The 26,098-nt window shown below is 42.7% G+C and overlaps 1 protein-coding gene across 1 annotated transcript; it reads left to right on the forward strand.

Annotated features, from left to right (window-relative positions):
• The first annotated feature begins 340 nt into the window (after positions 1-340).
• On the forward strand, positions 341-24,668 carry CDC37L1 (cell division cycle 37 like 1). The gene is made up of 7 exons (XM_029920438.1): positions 341-631; positions 4,474-4,755; positions 7,617-7,710; positions 14,151-14,266; positions 14,624-14,746; positions 19,014-19,178; positions 23,047-24,668. Exons 1-7 carry the CDS (start codon positions 503-505, stop codon positions 23,146-23,148), a joined length of 1,011 nt encoding a protein of 336 aa, XP_029776298.1. The 5' UTR covers positions 341-502; the 3' UTR covers positions 23,149-24,668.
• Positions 24,669-26,098: the final 1,430 nt, after the last annotated feature.

A 26,098-nucleotide genomic window follows, 5' to 3' on the forward strand; every position in this document is an offset into this window, starting at 1 on the left:
TGGCTCTGCTTTTCAAAATTCTCCCCGATTTCCCGCCCACCCTCGCTTCAGAACTACTAGTCCGCAGACAAACGTGGAGAAAGGTCTGTAAACCACTTGCGAGGCGGACACGGCGCCTCTCGGCGTCCGGGACCCACGAAGGGAACACTGGGCCACAACGAAACGCTCCGTGACCCGCAATGCCCTTAGGGGCACATGGGCAGCGCTCAAAGGTTCCAGAGAACGCAACCCTAACCGCGAACCCCCAACCCACCCCCTCCACGCACGCCCGGAACCTGCCCTCCCGGCCCCACCCCCAGACAGGAAGTGACGTACCCAAGCCAGTCCTTCTTCTTCCGCCGTCCGCGGCCCAGGCCCGCGCGGGGTGTGCGTCGGCGTCGCTGCCGGCGGAAGCATTCTGGGTAACGGCCCCGGCAGGCTGGGGCTGCAGGCTCCGCGCAGCAGGTTCCACTCACGCCAAGTCCGTTGGCAGTGGCGGTTCTAGGGCTGGGGGCCGCCGGACATGGAGCAGCCGTGGCCGCCGCCGGGCCCGTGGAGCCTCCCTCGGGCCGAGGGTGAGGCGGAGGAAGAGAGCGACTTGGACGTGTCCCCCAGTTCTCCCCGCTGCCCGCAGCTGGGCGGCGGCGCCCAGGTGAGAGGGGTCCGGCGTTCGGGCGGGGTGGGCTGGGGTGGTGGGGCGGTGCGGGCCCGGGGAGCGGTGCGGCCCTGCCTCTGCAACCCGTCCTTCCTGTACCCCGTCCCGCGCCCCCATCTCACTCCCGGGGGTCAGGGGCTTGATGCCATCCCACGGCTGTTGTAGCATCTTCTTGAGGGCTTTAAGAAGAGCTGGCCGTATATTTCCAGCCTCCTCCTCCATGCACACCTTTCATCTTGGCTACTTTCTTCCCAACCTGGGAAGATGTTCCGCCCCCCCCCCCCCGCCTCGTACCCGCTTCTTACGGCACCCAGATTTGGGGCGGCTAACGCTCTGACGTTGACCCTTTGTCTCCTCGTGCGTGTTTTTATCCGAGCACTTTATTCTCTTGAAGGCTCTAATACTTGTGCACACTTAATAGTTAGGAGCAGTGAATGGTTGGTTGTGTTTCAGTAGTTCCCTGAGCTCCTGACTTTATACAGATTTAGGATCCAATTTCCCTGACTTTGGACGTCTGAATAAATTCCGTGAAACCTCACTTTTGAGAGTGGTGTAAATCTGTCCCATTAATATGACCATTTTCCCCCTCCAGTTATGTTTTTAGTTTGGCTCCACATCATTCTCCAATGGAAACAGATAGGCGCACGTTTGCCTTTTTCTTTGGAGTTCTTCCCCAGATTTCTGGGGCTACTTGTGGTTTTCAGTCCAGCCTTCTTTCCTCTGAAACTTGCCCAAATGATGCACCATTTAGGATTTTTCTGGGTCCTGTATAAGGGAATGCTTACATACATACTCACCACCTTGTCCTGGTTTTTCTCTTAATCTGGGTGTATTTTGGAAGCATATTTCAGGAACACGGACTAAACACTAACATGTCCCGAGAAACGGGTTATAGATGTGCCTACTTTCCAGGCTTCTTGCAAAGTGGGGTCCCTGAGAGCTTAGCCGAATCAACAGCTTTTCTCTAGACTCATCTTGCTAACCGTTAGTGAAGATGAGTTACTGAAATCATTTGCTGATACGTGTTAGGTCCTGTGCCCAACACGCTGGGTTTGTTGGCTTCACGGAGAAAAATGCTGTTTCATAACCCTGGACTGTACTTCAGCCAGCCACTCTCTGGGAAAGTGCAGGACATTTTTTTAGGACAGAATGAGAGTTGGTAGGTTAGTAGTCACCCCCTAATTATGGATGGCTAGTGTCATCTTTATATACAAAATGTGTTCTGTGAGCGTAAAATGAATGTGTTACGGAGGGCACAGAATGAACAGCAGCTGCTCTTGTCAATTTTGAAGGCATATGGAGAGAATAAAAGGTCTACAGAATTTCTGTGCCTTGTGGTTGAATCACAAAAGTAACCTAAGATAAACTCTGAACTTAGAAAACATCTGTGAGGGGCGCCTGGCTGGCTTCGTCGGAGGAACGTGCGACTCTTGATATCTGAGTCGTGGGTTTGAGCCCCGTGTTGAGTGTAGAGATTATTAGAAAAAATAAACTTGGAAATATCTGTATATTAACTTTTTACTTGTGCACTTGGAATCATAAGCTTATTTAGCTGGAGGTGATTTTGTAAGCAAACAGGCTTACCTTCTTCAGTAAACGTGATTTCTCTGAGGCTCTCAGGCTAGTTAGTGGCCGAGTTAAAACCAGCACCCACTCCTGACTCCTCGTGCAGTGTTTTTTCCTACCTGCTCACTCCCCATCCTGTGATGTAATGTAAAACCGTAAGACTGAGACTACCTTTGTTGTTAACGTTTTGCAAAGTGTCTAATCCTAAATGTGTCCACATATTTATCAACTTACTTGTCTTGCTGGCTTTAGGTCTTAAATTTTTGGATTGGAATATTTGGAAAGGATAAAATGTTAAATTCAAATTATAAACATTTTAGTAACTTTTTCAAAAACAGCTCTGGTTTAATTTTACCAGACACGGGGATCTAGACATCTTAATGTCATATGTGATGTACAGTTCTGAGAGCCAATTAAACTGAAAGGCATTTCAGGATTTAGAGATCCCATTTGAGCATTTTTAATTGTAAAGTGATATTAGTAAACCTAATGCCAGCAGTTCCTTTCTTTAAATTTATGTTCATTAAAATATGATCGTGTTTAACATTCCCCTAAAACCTCAGTATGTTCACAGGTAAAATAGGATCTTTTTTTAAAAAAAATCATCTCAGTACATGTTGGATAGTTTGCTCAAATGCCAGATGTTGTCTGTGTAGTCTGTGGAGAAGAATTTAAACAAGAATCATTTTTAGAATTTGGAAATAAGATTTCTGTGTTTGATTTGAGACATGAATATTTGCTCCCACATAATTTGAAAATGCAGGGTATTTCCATTTGTCCATATGCTTTCCTTAGAATACTTTTGTCTTTTCTTATAAGATAAATTTTATAGCTTCATTTTTCTTTTTTTCCTACCTGGTTGGTTAGGGCCTTATGGTATCTGGGCTTCAAACCCACTGAAATGAGTAAATAATACACCCGAGTAGCAACAATGTCCACATTCGCTGCAGTAGAAATTTAAGACTCAGCTCAAAAGTAAGGACCTTCAGTGTTACTTGCCTCAGTAATTTTTCCACCACTAGTCTGTTTCAAGAAATGAAGGATCATTTGTTCATCTAAGATTTATGGAACTCTGGCCCCTCGAGAAGCTGATAGTTGAGTAGACAATTAAGCACAATGTTGTGTGAAAACACCATTACAAAGTGTACAGACCTTGGGTGGGGAAGGAAGGGACCAGAGACAATTTAAGAAGTGGTGCCAGAATCTGGAACGGGGATAGGGGTTGGGGGGCGAGGGGTGGCGGGTGGAAAGAGTACGCAGACAAGGAGCGTCACTGGAACGGAGTCTAGAGATAGGAGGAAGTGAGATCATGAAGGACCCTGTTTGTGCTTTTCCCCAGGACTCCGAGAGTGAGTAAAGTGATCAGATTTGGCTTTTGGAAAGATGACTCGGAGTCTGGTAGAGCAGAGAATGGCTTCAGAGGAGAAAGGTTGTAAATGATAAGGACTTGATTAGTGATGCAAATGAGGGAACAGATCGAAGTAAAATTGTTCTGAATGTGTAGTTTGAATCTGGTCCGCATTTTGGCTGAGAAGTCATAAAGAAGTACCTACAGGTTTTGTTTTATTGAGCTGAGGAGTAGAAGGAATTAAACATTCACAGAAGCGCCTTACATGGAGTGGTTCGGGAAATGTAACTAATTACTGTTGCTTCTGAATGGAACAGTCATCAGGATGGACCAGTTTGTTTTTTGTTTTTGTTTTTTTAAATAACTTTGCCTGTTTTGACTCGGATTAAGTTAAAGACTAGCTATCTGTGTGATAGAGTCTGTTATAAATAGAAATTCCCAGTAAGAACTACTCAGATCACCATGGTTTGAGGTAATACAAAAAGAAAATAGAAACCGAGAAGTGATTACTTCTAAGTAAAAGGTTCTTTGCAGTAAAGAACTTCTAGAACAAAACTCTAAAGATGTGTTTTTCGGCATGTTATGATGAACTAGATTTAAGCCATTGTTCTCATTTATGTACTGTTTCAGGACTATGAAGCTATAAATCAAATGTTTTTTGAGCACCAACTATATGCAGAACATTGTGCTAATTATCGGGCTTTTCGCTGCTGTTAGCTGTCAAGGGAGTGGTACAGGTTAACGAAGGAGCTCAGAATCCAGTGGAGGAAAGAGGGCCTGTGGTATAAAAGTATGACGCATACACGGGGCAGGATACCTGTGTACCAAAAGGACTGTACAGAAATTCTTGACTGAAAGAAGATAAAATTGTGCTGCACAAACATAATCTGTCGGCTTGTTTCTAACAATATTGTTTTGTATCCAGATGTATAGCCACGGAATCGAACTGGCTTGCCAAAAGCAGAAAGAGTTTGTCCAGAGCTCTGTGGCGTGCAAATGGAACCTCGCGGAAGCTCAGCAGAAACTTGGTAGCCTAGCCCTGCACAACTCGGAGTCCTTGGATCAGGAACATGCCAAAGCACAAACAGCAGTATCCGAGCTGAAGCAGCGTGAAGAAGAGTGGCGGCAGAAAGAAGAGGCTCTCGTGCAGAGAGAGAGAATGTGTCTGTGGAACATGGATGCCATTAGCAAGGATGTTTTTAATAAGGTATGACCCTTGATTGGATCGTAGTGAAAGAAGAGACAGTGTTGGTACAAACCAGTTGTGCACACGTGGGAACAGAGCAGCAGAGTGCGGTGAACCGTGGATAGTTTTGACAGTTGATGAAAAGTGTTGGTTACAGGAAACCCGTATCCCCAGTAGTGTTGGATGTGGGTGGCCGTGCGTGATGGGACTGTGTGGCCTGGACACGAAGCATAGCACACTGAGCGTGCTGCCTCAGACCCCGCTTTGTCACGTGCTGCTGGCTTTGTGACCGTGGGCAAGTCACGTACCCTCTCTGAGCCTCAGTTTCCTCAGCGATAAAGGGTGGGATGAAGACTGAGTACGGCGATGTCTGCAAAGCCCAGAGGCTGGGGCCTGGCGTGGGGCGCAGGCCGACGTTAGGAGGGCTTCCTGCCGCTGCTGTCGGCTTGCCGTCCGCCTTGTGACGCTGGTGTGCAGATGCCGGGTTTATTAACTAGTCTTTCACTGTTACTTCCCCGGTGTATTTAGTAAACCTCAGGTAGTAATCCAGATTGAGCATTACCAAGAGGACTAGTACTGTGCTTTTGCCAGGTTAGTAGTTGTTAAGAGTAGTGTTCTGTTTCTCACTGGATTATGTAGGCTTTATTCTGTGTTGTGTCCGAAGAAGAAATGGGCAGTGAAATTCATTTTCACTGATGGGTAAAGTAGTACTTCTTTTTCTTTGTACTAAACTTAACTCTCAAAGCTTCAGGGCTAGACTGCTCTTTCTTGTGTTTCTCACTTTATCTTTAACCATCATTACTGTCTAGACTGCTCAGTCTGTAACGCTGTTTGTATCTGTGTCGGCATCCGCTCTCACACTGCCTCTTAAGCACTTTTAACTTCCTTCCCCTGGACCAGCCCTGGTTCTGCTGCAGCAGGTAGTACACACGGGTTAGATGCACACCAGGAGCTTGGCCAGTGCTTTATTACATTGAGAAAACTTTTGTGAGTGCAACGTGCTTATAAAAAACAAGGGCACCTGAGTGGCTCAGTCACTTAAGCATCTGACTCTTGATTTCGGCTCAGATCATGGTCTCATGGTCGTGAGGTGGAGCCTTGCACTGGGCTCTGTGCTGGGCATGGAGCCTGCTTGGGATAGTCATTCATATTCTCTCTCTCTCTCTCTCTCTCTCTCTCTCTCTCTCTCTCTCTCTCTCTCTCTCTTTCTTTCCCCCTCTCTCCCCCTCACCCCTTCTCTCCCTCGCTCTCCCTCCCCTTTTGTCCCCCCACTGTCCTCCCCTCAAAAAAATTTAAAAACAATACACCAGTATGTGAAATAGAATTGAAAGGTTTCCTTCACTTCTGGTTTCATTTCCCAGAGGTAACCACTGTTCACAGTAAGTTATCTTTCTAGACTTTTTATGTGCTCGTGCCAGTATATATTTATTTAGCCCCCAGCACACACCAAGATCATTTTTCATCTGAATGACCCACTGTGTTTATATATATTGTTCTAAGGGGTATGTCTTAGCACTTACTTTATTTCTGGTTTGCATTTATACACCATAATTATGAAATAATTTGTTTTCTTCCAGAGGGAATGGTCAAAGCAATTTTCTTTGTTTTACAAAGTTAATGTCTTCTAAAACAATGTTCACAAAGAAAATATTTTTATTTCTTTCTGCTTTTAATTGTTTTTTCTTTGTTTTGGGTGTTTTTTTTTTAACTTGGGTTATAACGTAGCCTACATTTATACCTCAAATTAATTAGGATTATCTTTATGTTCCCGTCATTTGCTCAAAATCATACATTGATTTTGTCTGGGAGCTTGAGATTGAGAGGACTGGCCAAGATCTGCGCCGTCCAACTCGGTAGCCACTAGCCACACGCGCTACTGAGCGCTGGAAATGTGGCTGGTCCGCACTGAGGTGCGCTGTGAGTGTGAAATACACACCAGATCCTGATAACTTGGGACCAAAAAGAGTAAAATATTTCATTAATAATTTTTTGTCTTGCTTTCATGTTGAAATGATTAGATGTGGGATATGTTGGGTTAAATAAACATGTTATTAATTTAATCTGTTTCTTTTTGCTTTTTAATGTGGCCAGTAGGAAACTTCAAATTATATTTGTGACATGGATTATATTTCTGTTGGACAGTGCTGGTCTAGATAGCAGGATATATAAAAGAAAAATGCTTTTATTTTGAAATCTACAAATTTGTGTGCTTTCAGATTGTAAACTGACAGAGAGCTGGATTGCAGTTTTCGTTTTTGGCAGTGATGATCTCAGGGTTTAAATGTGATCACAGAATGTTCTGAAAAACTGTCCTGCCAGTTTTTCTGGCCAGATAAAAACTTCATCTTGATCTGCTTTATGGCTTATTTAATTGAATAAGCACTTCCTTAATAGAAATTTGTACTTGATTTCAGAATCAACTTGTTTGGCCTTTCCTAAGAAAAGTATACTACAAAGGGTCTATTTTAAGTTTATGTCTTAGCAAAGAAGTTATATCAAATATACTTTATTTGCTATATGCTTTGAAAATCTAAGTTTCTTTCTAGCAAGAACTTCAAAGATTAGACCAAAGTTGCAAATATTTAATGGGAATAAATAATGCAAAATGTATATTCATGTAAAGGATCTCTTTCTGCTTTCAAAGGGAATTTTTTGTATGATTTCTAGAATCTAATTTTTCACACATCATTTTTAAAAAACTGATGAAATTCTAGTACAGAAAATTTTAGCTTTTTAATTGAGTTTAACAGATAAGTTTAATGATATAATATCAGTATAATACTGTACCATTTCTTCATAGTGTTTATAAGAAGGATTGCTAGGCATTCAGTATCTGAGAAAAAAGATTTAGTCAGAATATAAAATATGATTTTTTTCCTCAGAGTTTTATTAATCAAGATAAAAGAAAAGAAATAGAAGATGAAGATAAATCAAAATCATTTATGCAGAAATATGAACAAAAAATCAGACATTTTGGTAAGTCTATTGCTTAGTTTCCTTCCTTTATAAAGTGATATCATAAATATGTGAACAAAAAGTATATTTATTAAGGTGGGGACCAAAAAGAAGATAAATGACAAAGCTTTTGGATCGCCGCCTCTGGCACGGTTGTGTTTTAGACCCTTTTTTTTTTTTTTTTTTTTTTTTTGGATAATAAATAAATTGACAGCTAACTACGTTGTGATGAGAAGCAAACTTCAGTCTGTTATTATGTCATGCTGTCCTCTAAGACCTAGTCTTTGTTTACTCCACAGCCCCTGTCCCTTTCCCAACTGGTCTTTGCTTTTCTCTTTTCCCCCTTTGCCTCCATGGCGTCTGGTTATTTTGTGGTGGTAAGGTTAGTGCTCGTTATTGTCAGGTTCTGGAAGAATTGCTGTATAATTCATGCAGGTGCTTCAGCCGCTATTCATATAAATACAGGAATAGAAATACATATACAAAGTAATGAAAACGAGAAATATATATACCAAGTACTGAAAACAAGTTTTCTCTGTTGAGGAAGGACAGCGGGCTTGGGGCCGATGTGGTAACGACTTCGCCCAGGAGGTGATATCTGGGCTAGACCGAAGAACACATAGGAGGTCCCCATGTCGATGAGGGCGCGGCAGGTGCAGAGTCGGGAGGTAGCGTGTGGCGCGGCGTAAGCGCTGTGCCACTGCTGGGGACGGAGGGTCTGGGGGTGTCCGTGCTGAGGCTTCCAGGCATATGTTCTGATCCCAAGTAATATGGTAATTTAAACATAGTTTCCATTTGTAATATGTTAATAAGCTTATTAAGTGGCGTTTGGAAGTCTGTTTCCAGTAGTGTTTTTTCCCCTAAGTATTAAGGATTTCATTCGTTCAGTTATCTTAAAACAGTGGCTACTATTTTGGATTTTCCCCCCTTTTTATGTAACTTATTTATAAAGGATTCATTTTTCTCACTCTTTCTGTTTTTTTAAAAAAAAGAGAGTAGGCTATGTATTCAAATTCAGTCAAGAATCAAACCTGAAGAAATGAACAGAGTTTACTTTTTAAGATTTTGTAAATGAGTCTTAGTCGTGATAGTGTGGTCTGCCACTCCCACCTGGAGTCCTTGCTGCTGAGGCCTGGGTGTCCCACTGCGGGCTGTAGGGTGGCATCCTTCAAGGTGCTCTCATCCAGATGGCGTTCTGGAGGCTTTGGAGCCATGGGAAGCCTAGTAGGTGCAGAACAGTTCCCTATTTCTGCTGTAAACGGAGTCCTTTCGTGAGAAGCAGTTTTGTGTGGGAAATAACCCACCTCACAGGGTATCAGCCCATCTGGCACTGCAGCTCTTTGAGTCTTCGGTAAAACATGTAACACCTGCTTCTGGGCGGCGATGTTTACAGGACCAGGACATTTCACGAGCCTATTGTCTTCCTGTCTTTTGTGGTAGAATGAGTTTCTGGGTCAGGAGGTAATCTGGTGTGGTCAGTAACTGATTTAGTAGGACTGCAGTCATATGGAAATGTGTGGAGAAGGTAGAAGCATGGCGCTGGTTTCTGCTCCTGGCACATTAGGGATTCGGAGGCCATCCTGCAGGATCCTTAGTGGGGAGGTCCCATGCCGTTGGATGTCTGCATGGTCTCAGGTCTGAAGCCATGAAGTTTCTGCCAGCAGGGAGGTGGCTGAGGAAAAAGGCTGATTTGACATCCACACGTAGAGGACTCGGGAGGAGAGATTTTACCATTGCGTGTTGGGGCTTCCATTGTCTCACCCCGTAAAACTAACCAGAGCCTGATTGTCTTCAAAGCCAACCAGACCTCATAGCTTCTCCCAGATTCACACTGTGCCTGGTTCTTAGTGGAAATGTACACTGGCTTTTTACTCTGGAGGAGATATCCTACTTGCCACAGCTCCTTGGATCCCTAGAAATGTTACTAAGGTAGTAGGCTCCCAAAATTGTCACGTGTTTTTTCCTACTTTCTGGCCTGCGTGTACCTTGCCAGGACACGTGGGATACGGGTCACCAAGGTGTGTCAGTGTGAAGGGGCCCAGCTTGCAGGCGTGCGGGATGGCGGGATGAGGGAAGGCCCTGCGGACTGGATTGTGGCACAGAGCAGACCGAGCCCTCAGGCGACACCGAGACCGTGTAATGCTGCTCCTGCTGGGCGGACGCAGATGTTGGTGGTCTCTGTGCTTGTTCTGGTGGAGGGGAGAGAAGCACTTGTCAGAGTTAGGGCCACATTGATACACTTCGTCCAAGTGAGCGCATCCCCAGTAGCAGCTGTAATTCAAGCTTCCAGCGGAGCCTTCCCAAACTTGGGTTGCGTTCCCAACTCTTGGAAGGCACGGGCCTGGGCCGGGAGGGCTGTGAAGGGCTCCCGGGGCCTGACGCCGGTTCTTCTCTGCGGTTTCGTGTGTACTTCACGTTAACGTTTCCGTTGCGCTGTTTGACTCTCTTACGTGACTTTAACATCTAATGATAAATGGTACAACCATATCATGGAGTTTTTTTTTTTAATTTTTTTAAATGTTTTTATTTATTTTTGAGAGAGAGAGAGAGAGAGAGAGAGAGAGGCAGCATGAGCAGGGGAGGGTCAGAGAGAGAGGGAGACACAGAATCTGAAGACAGGCTCCAGGCTCTGAGCTAGCTGTCATCACAGAGCCCGACGCGGGGCTCAAACCCACGAACTGCAGGGTCATGACCTGAGCCGAAGTTGGCCGTTCAGCCAGCGGAGCCACTCAGGTACCCCTCATGGAGTATTTTGAAGCAATGAAATTTTGGAATTTCTCCCCTCCATTGTATCTAATTTGTTAATTTAGTTAATTCATGTTTTATAAATATAAAATACCAATTTAGCAACAGAGTCTGTTTTCAATTTCACAGAAGTTTTATTCCAAGTCTTGTGCATCTTTGATCTCACTTTCTTTGTGATCCTCAGATCTGCTTTTCGGTGACCCAACGTGGTTTTTCATGGCACATCATCTCTTCACTTCCAGCCAGAGTTAGCTGTGACTTCACATTTTTGAATCTGTAGGATGTTGTCACTGGAATTTTTACTGAAAGCTGTAAATGTTTGCATAAATACTATGATGGGCTCTTTCTCATTTGTATTGAAGGTAGATAATTCCATTTCCTCAGTGGAAGCACTTACATATTACTTTTCAAAACCACATTGATATATCTTGTTTTTGAAAAAAAATTAAGATTAAAAACTCCTGAATAGAATGTGATGTGAAATGAATAGAAAACTAATATGCATGATATAATTCTAATTTTTTTTTAATTTTAAGTGTTTATTTTTGCAAGAGAGACAGAACACAAGCAGGGGAGTGGGGAGTGACAAGGAGAGAGGGAGACATAGAATCCGAAGCAGGCTCTGGGCTCTGAGCTGTCAGCACAGAGCCTCATGTGGGGCTCAAACCCAGGAACTGTGGGATCACGACCTGAGCTGAAGTTGGACACATAACCAACTGAGCCACCCAGGCACCTAATTTTATTTCTTTAAGTCATTAAAAACTAAGCCCTTGCGGCCCCTGGGTGGTTCAGTTGACAAAGTGTACAACCCTTGATCTTAGTTCAGGAATTGATCTCAGGGTCATGAGTTAAAGCCCTGCGTTGGGCTCTGTGCTGGGCAGGAAGCCTACTTAAAAAAAAATCCCAGAAAGAAATACATTGAAGTGTTAACATTCACATTAATTGTCTCTTGTAGGATTGCAGATTTTTCTGGATTTTTCAAATTCTTCACAATGTGTATACATCATTTTTATAACCTGAAAAAATATTTTGAAGGGTTTATCCTGAGATTTCAAGGATGGCTTAACATAGGAAGAATTGTTAATATGATTCACCATATTAACAGTTTATAATAGTATAACCATAAGACTTGGTGATTAGTTTGATGTGGGAGGAATGGACATGTCCAGAGGAATTTCTAGAATGTTTGAGTGGGTGACATGGAGCCTATGAAGCATTGCACATGGCAGGGAGAGAATAATGGGTTTGGTTTCAAATAAGATGAGTTTATGTGCAAGCCTGTAGTGAGAAATGTTGTCTGGTGGTAGGTGATTGGAAATACCGGAGATCTGGGGCTCGGAAAATACAGAAAAAGAGGTTATTTAACTTTCATTGAGAAATTCACAACCTTGTTGGGATGTTTTTAGCAAATAGGGGTAGGAAGATCATTAGTATAATTTGAAGGGTTCAAATCTGTTATTGTATAACTATAATGCGGAGAGGAAAGGGAAATCAATAAGGTCGTGTGTATTGGGCGACCATTTTAGGAATCGGGTTGAGTACTGAGAGCTGATGGATGGATTGGGATTTAGAAGTTCAGGAAAATACATAGGTGAAAGCACATAATTAAAGTATTTTAATTCATCAAAATAAGGTTTTTCAAGGATCACAGATTGGTTGGCCGGTTGAAATGACTGTAGTAGTCTTAACCAAAGTATCTAACTTGCTGCAAGAATGTATGTTCCCTTTTGTGTTGATACTGCCTAGTATGTGCCCTCTTACCCGGCGCTGTCCCGGAGCTGCATGTGTGTTAGCTCAGTCAATTCTCAACAGAAACTCTGGGTGAGATGCTGTGTTTAGCCCTATGTTACAGAGGAGGAAAAGGAGGCGTAGCGCTAGCCGAGGCGTAGGGGCGGTTAAGGCAGCCTCCGGACCTCGGCCGTTCGTCTCTAGAGCCGGCTTGTTTTAGTCGCCGTGAGAGACTGTGCTGCTTCGTTAGTTTACAGATTCCACAGTATCGTCATAGTGATTTCAGGTGTGTTGTTCCGCTAAAGCCATTGATTTTCTTGAAGTGGTTTGTTCATAAAATTCCACTCTTTCCACAAAGGTGTGTGTGAACTCCTGTAACCTTACGTCTCAATTTCATGAAAATCGGTATCCATTTTTGAAATCACTTGATGACCGATACTTCTCAGATAAAGAAAAGCTGTGGTCAACCTCGAGTGTTAATTGTGTCTTAGGTATTAAATGGGTAGTTTAAAATTTTTAACACTTAATGATACCTTCGTGATCCCTGGAAATGTCACTAACCATTTCATATTATCCTTCCTGTAAAAGAAACCAAAATGGATAGGATTTGGGTGCCTCAGTAAGTCATGATGCTGCCATGGAGAAGTAAACAGCAGCAGTGCTCTCTGTGTGGGTGGTGGATAGAGTTGAAAATGCCTCTTCAGGACTATAACAAAGCTAACGCAAAACTGCTTCCTAGGATTTATTTTATGGCTTCAGGTATAAGAAATAAGGATTGTGCTCTCTTTAGATCTGACCCCCAGAATTTATTAGACTCTTTAACTGTAGTTTGAGTAGTATTTTTAAGTAACTTTTCAAAATCATCGTTTCTCAGAATTTAAAATGCCCTAATCACTGTATCCGAAGCATTGGGAAAATATAAAGTTTGTAAAACTCTTTACGAGAAAATGCTAAAATGCTTCCTCCCTCCTTTTTTTAAATGAGAAAAATTAATCATTTATTGTCACTTGATTCCCGTGTGTTTGTCAGTTAGACATTTGTCCTCAGTTTTGTCCTTATGTGTGTTCTAATGCGGAACTTTAACATACAGAGGTCCAGTGTGTATCTAGCGGAAAGATTTCACTGCCAGACTGTTGAGATCGCCTTCAGAAATTTCCATAATGATTCAGTGACCGACAGACTTCTTTGGAGGAGTCTTAAGAGTCTAAGATTGACATTGTTACACTTAATTTATTCAAGTGCGAAGCTCACTGGACAAAATTAAAAGCTGAACGCTTTGCTGGTTTCATGATGGTATTGACTTTTGGACCACATTTCTTACTAATTTGTATAAAGATAAAGATACACCTTAAGTAGTATTTGGAGTAGCTTGATATTTTGAAGCAAAATGGCTTCCGCTTTTCGAGTATGCTTAACTGATTTCTAAAAGGTTTTATTTTCTGTGTGTTGTAAACATGACTAAATGGTTAAAGTACACTTAGTGTTCTAGTACCTACTTGATTGGTTTTCTGTGCTGTCACCATTTGACTTTATCAATTTAGACATTTTTAATAAATTAGAGTAATGTGGTTTTTCACATTTATTACGTCTTTTTTTGCTTTCTTTTCCGTGTTTCTAGTAGGAAGATTTATTTGTCTTCTGTGAGTAAATAATAGTGAGTGTCTTGAGATCATTCGTGTTTGCTTCAGCCTAGGATGACCAGCCACCTCTGTGTGCCTGGAACTTCAGGCATTCCTCAGACACAGCAGTTGTTGGCTTTAAATCAGTCACTCTATTTTAACCTAATTGTCTGAAATAAAACTTTCTGTGAATTTTGGAAGCTATTTCCAACATATTGGTTATTGCTGTAAGAGTTTTATCCTTGTTTGCTCTTTTACCATAACATATTGCTGTAGTAATATGAATTGTCTTTAAAGAGAATCTTTTAAAATACTGTTTTTTTGTTTATAAGAGTACTTGACGATAGTGATTTAATCCTTTTTTTACAGGTATGTTGAGTCGATGGGATGACAGTCAGAGATTTCTGTCTGACCACCCATACCTTGTATGTGAAGAAACTGCTAAATACCTTATTTTATGGTGTTTTCATCTAGAAGCTGAACAGGTATTGTGTGAGCCTTGAGTTTCCAGGATCCTTCGTGAAATTCTGATGTACTTTTTCTGTTTCTTGTTTTTTATGTTACTTCCTTTACATGAAAGCTGGAAGGTTATTAAATGGAATTATAATTCCATGTAATTTTTGTCTTTAGATTTACTGGAGTTTACTGTGGGGATTTTTATACCTGTTTTAGTTATTAGCATACGGACACTTTTCCAGCAGGCTTGTTCTGCCGCCTCACTTCTGTGTTCCATATACCTGTTTGAACCTGTTTGAAAATTATGTTTTAAAATCCAGATCGTAAACAAAATACCAAATATGTTTCCTGAGGTATTTCTTGGTAATTTTAATGTCTGTTTCCAGAAAGGGGCTCTCATGGAACAAGTAGCACATCAAGCTGTTGTCATGCAGTTTATTATGGAAATGGCCAAAAACTGTCATGTGGACCCCAGAGGGTGTTTTCGTTTATTTTTCCAGAAAGCCAAAGTAAGTAGCTGTTTAATGTTTTTCAATGGGAAGGTTAAAGGGCGCCTGGGCGGCTGAGTCAGCGGAGTATCTGACTTCGCGTAGGTCATGCTCTCACGGTTCATGAGTTGAAGACCCAGGTCGGGCTTGTGCTGACAGCTCAGAGCCTGGAGCCTGCTTCGGATTCTGTGTGTCTCTCTCTCTGCCCCTCCCCTGCTCATGCTCTGTCTGTCTGTCTGTCTCTCAAAAAGAAATATTAAAAATAAATGATTGGGAAGGTTAAGCCTTAGCTGAGACCTCTGTATACATCAAAGGAAGCCATCCAATCAGAATGCCACAGGCTAAAGCCCTTCGACTTTCTAGTGGGGAGAAGATTACATTGCTGGTTTCATGCTAATTTAGACTTAAGGGAACTCCACAAAAGGCTGCATACACTGCAGCGTACACTTGTTCAAATGAATATTTGTGCTCAGGAAAATTAGAGCGTTGTATCGTTTAGCCAGCCAGGAAGTACTGACTGCCTACGAATGTAAGGACTGCAGCTGAGGACGCTGAGAGTCTGGTGCAGGTACAGTACGCTCCATGTGTGAACGCACGGTTTAACGGGAGTAAAATGAAAAACAGACCTCTCAGTTAAGGAGAAATGACTTTTGTAATGGAAAAAACCAGAAACAACCTAAAAATTCAGCAACTAGAGGGATGGATAAAAACAGTCTGTGGTACATAAAATGTTATTCAGACATTAAAATTCTACCTAAGAAGAATTTTTGATCTGAGGAAATGCTTTGCTGAAAATCAAAAGAAGTGATATGTATCAGCCATTTTAAAGAAAAATAGACAAGTCTGGAAAGAGTAAATACCATTTCATGCTCACTAGATTAGTAATGATTGAAAGGTTGTACAAGAAGAACAATAAGAATTCACACTCGCTCTTGTAGAGGTGTATACAGTCGGTGCATCCGCTTTGGAAAACTTCGGAGTCGAGTCGAACACGTGCTCGCACCCGGCCAGTCTCCTCGGCACGCACGCTAGAGAACAGCGTTCCCAGCGTGTGGTCCAGGACACCCCGGGGTCTTCAAGACCTGGTTTCCGGAGGCGAAGGGTTAATACAACTCTCCTAGTGACACGAAAATGTTACTTGATACAGAAGTAGGTGTGGGAATCCAGCTGTCTTCTATTAAGTCAGACTTGTCACTACATATTTTCGTTTCAGAAATAGGTTTTTTTGTTATAAATGTTAACATGTGATGAGTTTGTTACTATATATTTTTTCATATAGTTTATTGTCAAATTGGTTTCCATGTAACACCCAGTGCTTCTCCCCACAAGTGCCCCCCACCATCACCACCACCCCCTTCCTCCCTCCCCCTCCCCCTTCAGTCCATGGTTCGTTTTCAGTATTTCATAGTCTTTCATGATTTGTGTCCCTCTCTCCCCAGCTCTCTTTCCCCCTTCCCCTCCCCATGGTCCTCTGTTAGGTTTCTCCTGCTAGACCTATGAGTGCAAACATATGGTGTCTGTCCTTCTCCGCCTGACTTAGTTCACTTAGCATGACACCCTCCAGGTCCATCCATTTTGCTACAAATGGCCAGATTTCATTCTTCCTCATTGCCATGCAGTACTCCATTGTGTATATATAAACCACATCTTCTTGATCCATTCGTCAGGTGATGGACATTTAGGCTCTTGCCATGATTTGGCTCTTGTTGACAGTGCCGCTGTGAACATTGGGGTCCATGTGCCCCTATGCATCAGCACTTCTGTATCCCTTGGGTAGATCCCTACTATATTTTAGATAATATTTTTGTTTAAATTCCTGGGTTTTAGTTTCTAACACCGTGAACATTGACAAATAATAGCCCACATAGACAGGAACTCCTCAGTTTCCTCCGTTTTTTCAGCAGTGGAAAGGGAGTGGGGGTCCTGAGACCATAAAGTTTGAGAACTGCTGCCCTTGAGGAGCACTCTGCATGCGCGCCAGACGCGCAGTGTTCGGAGGGGAGAGCTCAGGAGAGCGAGGCCTGGGGCACCCACGCGTCTTGAACAGTAGAGGGAATAACTGTGGGATATTCATTTGGTAAAACACTAACCGTCACTGGGGATGAAAAAGCAAGAATGTGGGGGAAAACAACAAGTTATAACATTATATACCCAGTATCCTTTAAAAAATATTCTATATTTTTGATAAAGTTCCAAAACAAGCAGAACTGAACAGTATGCTGTTGAAAGATACATGTGTAAACAGTAAAACCAAAGAGGCAAAGGAGTGACTTTTAAGAAGACAGTCAGGGTAGTGGTAACCTCAGAGAAGGGAAAAGCTCGTGGGAACTGATTGTAGCATTCTAGTCATGATCCACTTCCTAGTTTCTCTGGGCACATAGTGGGGTTTTGCTCCATAAACGACATATGTGTTTAACATGCTTTTTTGTATAAATGATACATTTCAGTGTACACAGTTAGATGTTAGAAGGACATCTGCCAAAAGTTTAACCTTCATTATACTTGGATGGGAGAATTATAAGTGATTTCCGTTTTCTTTTTTATATACTCCAGTGAACAGATTTTCTTTTATAAACAGGGGGAGATGTATTAAGTTAAATGTATTAAATGTTAATGTATCAGTGATAGTCACTCTGCCTTAAATGCTCTGAACTCTTGTAAAGTGCAGCCGAAGTAGGAAAATTTCCCAGAGTTTTAATGAGTAAATGATGGAGTTGGTATTTTAGTTATGCTTCTGATGATGATTCTAAATTTCACTTGACACACAGGTATTAATAAAACCCTTTTTTTTTTTTTTTTTTGCCTTACGTTATTGGTTATGCTTGGACTAGTGCTTATTAATGGAATAATGGAAAGTAGCCAAACTATGTCTGTCCTTTGAAATTTACTTTTTCAAAATAGAACTGAGAAGTCTTTAATCTTAACATTGTGTTCTTCATAATTTTTTAAAATTAAGAAATAACAAAGTTTCATAGAGTACTTGCTTTGTGCCAGGTACTATTCTAATAACTTCACACGGATTAGCTCATTAAATCCTCATAAGATTTTATGAGGGTTATTATTTCTGTTTTACAAGTTAGGAAAGTAGTGTAGAGAAATGAAGCAAGCGCCCCGTGGGTTATTTCTAGCGAGAGTCAGGCTGGTCTCCCAGACCGAACCCGAGGCCGTGGGCACACGGTGCGGCCAGCGGTTGTGCGGCTTGGTTCCTGTGATAGTCAGGTGATGACCCTTTGAGAAGGGGCCCTCTGGACGTGTAGGCCGATGTCCTGGGTGTCCACACCAGTGCCATGTACTGATTGAAGTGAAATGCTGTAATTAAAATGGCTGCTAAATTCATAAAAAGAGAAAATGTCAGCGCAGAATGTTGGCTGCATGGTTTGTATGGGTATTATGTTAATAACTAATCCACATGACCTGCTCTACATTAAGGAAAAAATAGCATTCCCCACAAACGGACCCAGTGATATCATGGAATGAGATGCTGACAAAATCTCTTCCGTCATCTGAACTTGAAGCCCAAAGTCCCGTGAGTGTGGGGGTTCTGCCGTGAGTGGAGGCTGCTGCCAGTTGGGGGTTTTATGTCAGGAGTCCTGCTTGTTTTGTATACGTCCTTGGAGGGAGTTCCCTCCTGCATCATAATATTCTTCCTTGTTTCTCTCCGTAACGTTGAAAAGGTATTTGATTCACTAAAACACTAAGATATTCCATAACGGAGGTGAATACTGAATTTCATTTGGTTTTCATGGTTTTACAAATAGGAAATATAGGTGGCGAATTACTATAAAGTTATAGTTTATAAATTTATTATCTTATAATCCAGAGCTATAATTACTATAAACGCTAATAGTGCCCCGCCATTAACTGGTGGAGAATTAGAAGGATTTAAGAATAGCCCTTGGTGGTTGCTTGGCAATGGGAAGGGGTAGAATGCACGTGACCGCTTAAGTGAGATGCGCTCTGGATCCTGTCAGGAATCAAGAACTACGGAGAATTCCGACTTTCTTTCGGGGGGGGGGGGGGTGTGCGTGTGTGTGTGCGTGTGTGCGTGCGCGCGCACGTGCACTATTACTTCGTATTGCTGGAGCAGAGGGAAGTGGAAGAAACCAGTCCTTCGTATTCCTATGAAACCGGTGGTTTTCACAGATCTGACCGGGATCTCGGTGTTTTCTACATACATTTAAACTATTCACCTTATCTTTACTTCAGATCTAATACATGTTTGTTAGAATGTACTATGTGGTCTGGAAGTCTTACAAAACACAGTCTTTGTTTTTTTTGTGTTTTCTAGGCAGAGGAAGAAGGTTATTTTGAAGCATTCAAAAATGAACTTGAAGCTTTCAAGTCAAGAGTCAGACTTTATTCTCAATCACCAAGTTTTCAACCTATGACAGTTCAGAATCATGTTCCCCAGTCTGCTGTTGGATCTATAGGTTCATTAGAATCCTTACCGCAAGTAAGTTGGAAAAGCAAAATACTTATTTTTTAAATTTATTTGTTCACATGATTTTTGTTCTTTTGGACTGTTCTTACGTGTAATATATGTGAGATCATTTTAAATATTTTTGCCTCAGAAGATAACTCTTTCATGCCATGTTTTGTCACTAAATTTCTTCTCTCCTTTGGCTATTTAGACACTAAGTTCCACTCCTTTAAATATAGAAGAGTTGAGTTGTACCTAAGCGTTGTTTTGTTTTGTTTGCTTGTTGTGGGGTGGGGGAGGGGGAGCAGGAGAGAAGATCCCAAGCAGGCCCCACGCTGTCAGCGCAGAGCCCGACACGGGGCTCAGTCTCACGATCTGGGACATCCTGACCGGAGCCAGAGCCAAGAGTCGGACGCTTAACCAGCTGAGCCAGCCAGGCCCCCTGTGCCTCAGCGTTCTTCAGGGCAGGTGTTACCCATTGGTCATCTCGGTCCTCAGCTTCTCACGGTGGCTCCTGAGGAACAGCTCAGTCTCAGCAGAACTATACCGTGAGGAGCTTCGTAGGATGAATTCGCTTCCGAGCACACGTAAGCGGCAACCTAAGAAATTTGTTCCACGAGTTTATTTAATAGATCTTACTAAATGTTGGCCTTGCCTGTCAGAGGTGACATGTTTGGTACATTAATGCACCTTGTGCTGAGCTGCTCTTCCCAGTAATATTCACCAGCTGTCCGAGCCTCTGCTGCGAGCTCAAGATAAAGTTGTGTGTCCAGCATGAGAGATTGAGGTCGGAAGGAGAGGTCAGACCACTGGTGTCTGATACTGTGGGTTACAGTTTAAGTCCCCATGACAGAATCGCTGCCTGTACTGACTTTAGTGGCATTTTAATTGGGCCCAGTCCTCTCCTTTCCAGACCCCAAGGTTCTAAGACCAGCTTCAGTCAGGCTAGTCCGTTGCATACATAGTGAACAGGGAAGTCTCACTCAGAGGACCGTGAGGGGAGCCCTGTAGTTTTAAATCTCATAACACGGTAGGAATTGAGATTTTCAGTATCCGTATCCACAAATCTATAATTTCACCATTTCACTTACATAAATTCTAGGCCAAAGTGACAATTTAAGGAAAACAGCTGGTAATATTCAACTCAGGCGGAAATATTAATTCTCAAAGATAGAAATAATCAAGGCCTTGATTTTTACGTAACTAGTAATGCTATTCCTTAGGTACATAAACAGTATTCCCTCTTGATCTGTTCTACGGAGTATCTCTTCATGTCTTTAAATACGGTAAAGATTTTCCCTTCTGTTCTTTGAGAAGTAGTCCACCGCTCAGTAGGCTTTCCGGTTGTATGACTAGGACACCGTCAAGCCCAGCATATCAATCTCCTAAAATTAAGGTATCACATAATGAGTACAAAGGAAAAAAGAGATTTCGAGGGATGTCTTTGGTTCTAAACGTAAGAGGGAAAAGATGGGGGCGCCTGGGGGGCTCAGTTGGTTGAGCAGCTGACTTCAGCTCAGGTCATGATCTCATGGTTCGTGGGTTCGAGCCCCACATTGGGTGTTTTGCTGGCACCTCAGAGCGTGGGGCCTGCTTCAGATTCTGTGTCTCCCTCTCTGCCCTCCCCTGCTTGCTCTCTGTCGCTCTCTGTCTCTCTCTCAAAAATAATAAACATTTAAAAAATTTGTTAAGAAAAAGGAAATGATCTACATGAAAAAAGAACAGGCCTGTGTTACCAACGAGCTGCCTCTGGTCTAGAGAACCAAGTCCGCGTCTCACACCAGGAGCGCTAGGACCGCGCGTACTGAGGTCTGCTGCTCAGCACCCCTGCTGTCGCGTCTGCAAGGTGCCTGGGATTACATGGTTTTGACACTTTTAAACTGCTGATATTATCAGGGTGTCGGACTTAATTATCCGGGCTAGCAGTCTCTTCCTCGTGGCTGGAAAAGTTGAGCGTCCCGGGCTCGTCCTGCTGAGGGAGGAAGGGCTGTGTGAGATTTCAGCCGACGCACAGAGGACTGTCCCCGGGGGGAGGGAAGGCTTCTGGCGGAGAAGCTGACCGTGGTGCTGCCGCCCCGCCTTTACCGTCTCAGCTTGTAGACCGCAAGACACTGTCTTGTCGTTTCCTTGAATTCTCTCAAAACCCTGTGATTCGTTTCCATTCGTTCTTATGGATGAGTGACCTGAAGCTCGTGGAGGCCAGGCCATCTGCCTGAGTCAGGCCTGTCAGTCGTTGGTGCGGCTGACCAGGCCGGTCCGGGACCTTGGTCCCCGGCTGCTCGGTCACCTGCACCGCAGGTCGCTGTTGGACCGCACGCTGGAAACAGGACAGGACAGGCCATCGCGTGCCCTTGGGAAGAGCCAGTCCCTGGGACGACACGTGTGTTGGGAAAGCTGCTGGACGAGAATGTGGGGTAGTCGGTTCAGTGTAAGTGTGGATTAGGTGTTTTTAAGAATCTCCGTGGGTTTACCCTTCTTGGGGAGATGGACATGGAGTCCCGGAGGACCGCCCCCTCCCGGCAGTCTCGCTAGAGTGACTGTGAGCTCCATTGTGAGGGCCTTTGGGATTGCGCGTGCGTTGTCAGGAAAGGTCTTAGCTTGGTTTCTTTGGAGAATGGGATAATGGAATGAGGGTTAAGTAATTTTTTATAAAACTTAAATTTGGGTAACACTTTAGCTTTCTATTTTTTTTTTCACTTGACAACAATCTTGTGAAATAAGCCACATCCCCTCAGCCTTAGTTTTGAGAGAACCAAACAAGACCTCTTAGAGGTGTGACGGCTCGCTCCGGGTTTTCCTGGAGCCCAGCTGTTAACCTTACTGCGCTGCCTGGGTGCTGGGGGCAGGCCTCGAGCCCAGGTCCGCGTCACCTCCGCCTTCCCGACCGCCGCTGCCCGCGCCTGCCTTGGTCACGGCTTGGTGGGGACTAGTCAGCTTCCGGCTAGCCTTTTCACGTATTGTACTTTATGAAGAGGATCTTTGAGAATCCTGCCTCGTTGTGAGACGGGAGAGTTTAAGGCATCCGTCTCCTCTTCGGGCCGTTTTCCTCGTTGGTGTTCATTAAATAAACCGAGGGAGCCGGGTGGTGACGGCGGTGAGACGCGGAGCAGCTGGTAGGTCTTCAGGCCGACCGGACAGATGACACGGAATCCGTGGGGAAGGGTTTCCTCCAGTCCTGGGTCTTTAAGGGCTGTGTCCATACTTGTGGTGCTTTAACAAATAATGGTTTTATTTTTGCATTAATTAAATAAGGTTTTCTTCTTAGCTTTAGAAGTGGACAGAAAGAATATTTAGGAGTTAAAAAAATCAAAATTAAAATGTTCTTTTAGTCTCAATTTTTAATACATGGATCTAAGTACCTCTCATAAGGTTAAGAATTTCTCATTTGAGTTTGTTTCTAACCTTTGAAAAACCAAAACGCACTCTGAAGGTAACTATAATTTTTATTTGGTAGTTGTATTTTTCCTGTATTCAAGTGTTTTGCATTTTTTATATTTGCTGTGGTAATTAGATAGTAATCTTTGAAATGCATTGCTGACTTAAAGTCACGTTTATTTTTTAAATTATCAGTAGCTTTGTACATATAATTATGTGAAAGATGTACCTTTATATGACTAAGTAATTTAAATTGCACTATTTTCTTAAAAGGAAAAAAAAGTGTTTATTACATTTCTGTTTTTTACATATATCATTCTGTCTTTGCCACATCCTCTTTGGATGGTCCTTTTTTTTTTTTAATCTTCTTAGGTTTCGACCCAAGTTTGACTTGAGAGTCCGTTTTCTTTCCCACATACTTCACTACACCACAGAGATCTAGACAGTGTGACACTGAGCATGTCGTTGCGTATACTGACATACAACTAGTTATCCATCGTTTCTTCCCTCTGTTCTTGTTTTCCAGAATCCAGATTATCTTCAGTATTCTGTCAATACAGCTCTTTGCAGTTTAAACTCAGTGGTACATAAAGAAGATGATGAATCCAAAATGATGGACACTGTATGATTTGGTTAAGACTGCTGAGGCCAAGTGCTATTTTGTTACAAGAAAGGAAGAGCTTGGCTATTTTCTTGACACTTTTATGGGTGCTGCACTTTATTTTTGTTCAGTTTTGATGGGAGGGGAAAAAGAGTACTGAAACGTTTTGTAAAATTTTTTTGTGTGCTGCTAGGTTTTTGGTTTTCTTCTGAAGAGAGGAGAGTGGTACCATATGTTGTGGGAAGTCAAACTGGACTTTTTTTTTTTTTTGGCTACTAAATCTGCCTTTAATCTTATTGTTCTCAATTTTGGAATCAAAGTAGGAAATCTGCACAAATGCAATGTTTACAAGAACCGGTTGATTCTAGGAGGCATCTGCTACAGTCTCTTTTTATATGGATATGTACATGTCGTACTCCACAAAAATAATTAAAGATAAAATGTACTTGTGCCCTGCTAATTTAGCTGTCAAATCTGGTGTTTCATCATATTAAAAGCAATAAATCAGTAGTGGATAATCTACTTTACTAAGTAAGCTGGGTGGTAAACATTAAAACAAAGTCTCTCCCTTTAAAATAATACTACATTCGTATTTTCGACACCATCAGTTAAATCTTTGAGTATAATATCATTTTTATATAGATACTGACTTTACCCCATGTGTTCTCAAAACTGTATTACTTAGAAGTTTATTTTATCCTGTTGACTTCTTAATATTAAGGGTTATAGTAATATAAAAAGTGATAAAGCTAATCTAGATTTGTTTAAATAAGATAACTTCAAGCTCATTCTTAATTTCTTTACTTGAAATAGTCTGGGATCTCTCAGGGAGCAAGTTTTAAAAGAATACTGATGGCCTCTAAGAACAGACAGGAAGAATACTCTGACTTGTAAAATCATGGTGGTTTGTTTCATTCTGATGTAGCCCAAGGACTTAATTTTTAAAAGGCAGAAGAAATCTTGAAGACCTCAGTGCCTCGGGCTGCCAACTGCGTACTTGTAAGAATTTGGTGGCCCTTGTCGGGAATGATGGCTTTTACTACATTTCTGCTCTGTCCTTAGGTCAGTTACCATGGAATGTTTTGGGCTTTACTACTTCCTGTGTAACTCCCTTCGGACGTGCCAGGGCGTGTGACGATTCGTTTTGTTTGGAAGTAGATGACAGTGCTAACTGTGCTGTCCTGATTACTGAGGACGAATCTTCCGCGTGGGGGAATGCGGGCTCTGGTGGGTCGGGGTGGACTTTGGCTGAGTCCCACTGAGGGCAGAGCACACATCTGGAAGACGGCTGCCTGGGATTGGGAGAACACGTCCCAGTTTGAGAAACCAAGTAATGCTGAGGGACCCACGTGGTGATCAGACCTGTGACCGTGGCCTCGCTGGCACCTTGCAGTAGCTGAGGTGATCAGGCGCGCGGCACCCCTAGAAACGGACTGGAAGTACTGAACCACACTCTGTAACATCCCCATCTTCCTTGTTTTCAGAATGAAACTTTTTGTGCTTTTGATATAAATATATACTCTATAATAAAATGTTTGACTAATTTATATGGTAATATTCATCAGCCTGTAATTATTGTTTTTAACTAATGACCTAGTTATAGAGGTTTTTTGTTTTTTTCTCTTCTGGGGCAAGTTCTTGTTTTTCCCTTCCTAAGAGAGAATGGACCCAGGAGTGAAATCCCGGATTTCACAGAAGTGTCACTTTCCATTCTTCAACTCCACTCTGCCCCAGGATTTGCTTGGAACCACCCAGATGGTTTTGAATGTCATTTGCCGCCTTTAAGTTAAAGGTGTTGAGGACCGAGGACCGAGGGGCCAGGAGGAGAGCGCGCAGGGCACACGGGATAAGCCGCTCCTGACGGGCGGGTGGGTCGGCTGTTTCCTGGACCGGGCTCTGGAAGAGCGGTCTGAGGCGCGGCTCTCGGTTATGTTATGTCACCCTGAAAAGCAAGTGTGTGTTGAGTACGTACGTGTGAGTGGGTTTACTCCGGGAACCACCGAGGAGTGCCGTAATATGCACTTAAAGACGGACTTTTCCAGATTGATCCGTACTTTAGTACTAAGAACAGTACTCAGTCCTTTAAAAAGTACTCAGTACTTTAGTGCGGAGGACAGTAAATTGACACTTTTTTTATTTTCCTTTATTTTGCTTTAGTACCACAAACTACTTTTAAGAAAAATGTCCTCTTTTCTGTTTCTTAAGAAATAGTGTCGTAAGCAAGGGGGTAATTCACATTCAGATTGAACTTGGATGGGCCGTCCAGACGGGCAGATGCCCCAACAGAGGAAGGAAACGGCATTGGCATCAAAGGGTTCATCAAAGATTGTTGTTTCATTTGATAAAGTTAAGCTTCTAATAAAAGATTTTTTCTTAAGTTGCTGCCACTCCATTTACGGCCTTTTAACTCCGTGTCAGTTTTTCTGTGGTAGTGGAGATAATATGGATTTACAATTATTTTCTAAGAAAAAGATGGTAACATTCTCATCCAGTTACACAATTGGTGGGCTCTTTCAAATTTTGTGGAATAAGGTCAGGGTGTCCTGTTACTTCTCTTGGGGAAACTTGGATGTTCTTTAAGATTAACATCCCTGTTCTCCTTTTTAAAGTGAATAGCGGGCGCCTGGGTGGCTCAGTAGCTTAAGTGAGTGTCGGACTCTTCATTTCCGCCCAGGTCACGATCTCACAGCTCCTGGATTCAAGCCCCGTGTCCGGCTCTGTGCTGACAGCGTGGAGCCTGTAGAGTTTTCTTTTTCTCTCTCTCAAAATAAACTGTAAAGAAATGAATTAACAGGCTAACCAAAGAACATGGATCTGTTCTGTTAAGTGGATTTTCTTACAGGATGAAAAAATTGTGGGTTTAGGCAAAGAGATCCTAAAGTTGGGATATTTTCAGAGAAAAATAAAAAGATGTCAGTTTACTGTTCTCAAAAGCAGTCACATATTTCAGTTCTTAAATTGGTTTGGGACAGAGATG

The sequence above is a fragment of the Suricata suricatta genome, chromosome 13 (genome assembly GCF_006229205.1).
Source record: "Suricata suricatta isolate VVHF042 chromosome 13, meerkat_22Aug2017_6uvM2_HiC, whole genome shotgun sequence".
Lineage (NCBI taxonomy): Eukaryota > Metazoa > Chordata > Mammalia > Carnivora > Herpestidae > Suricata > Suricata suricatta.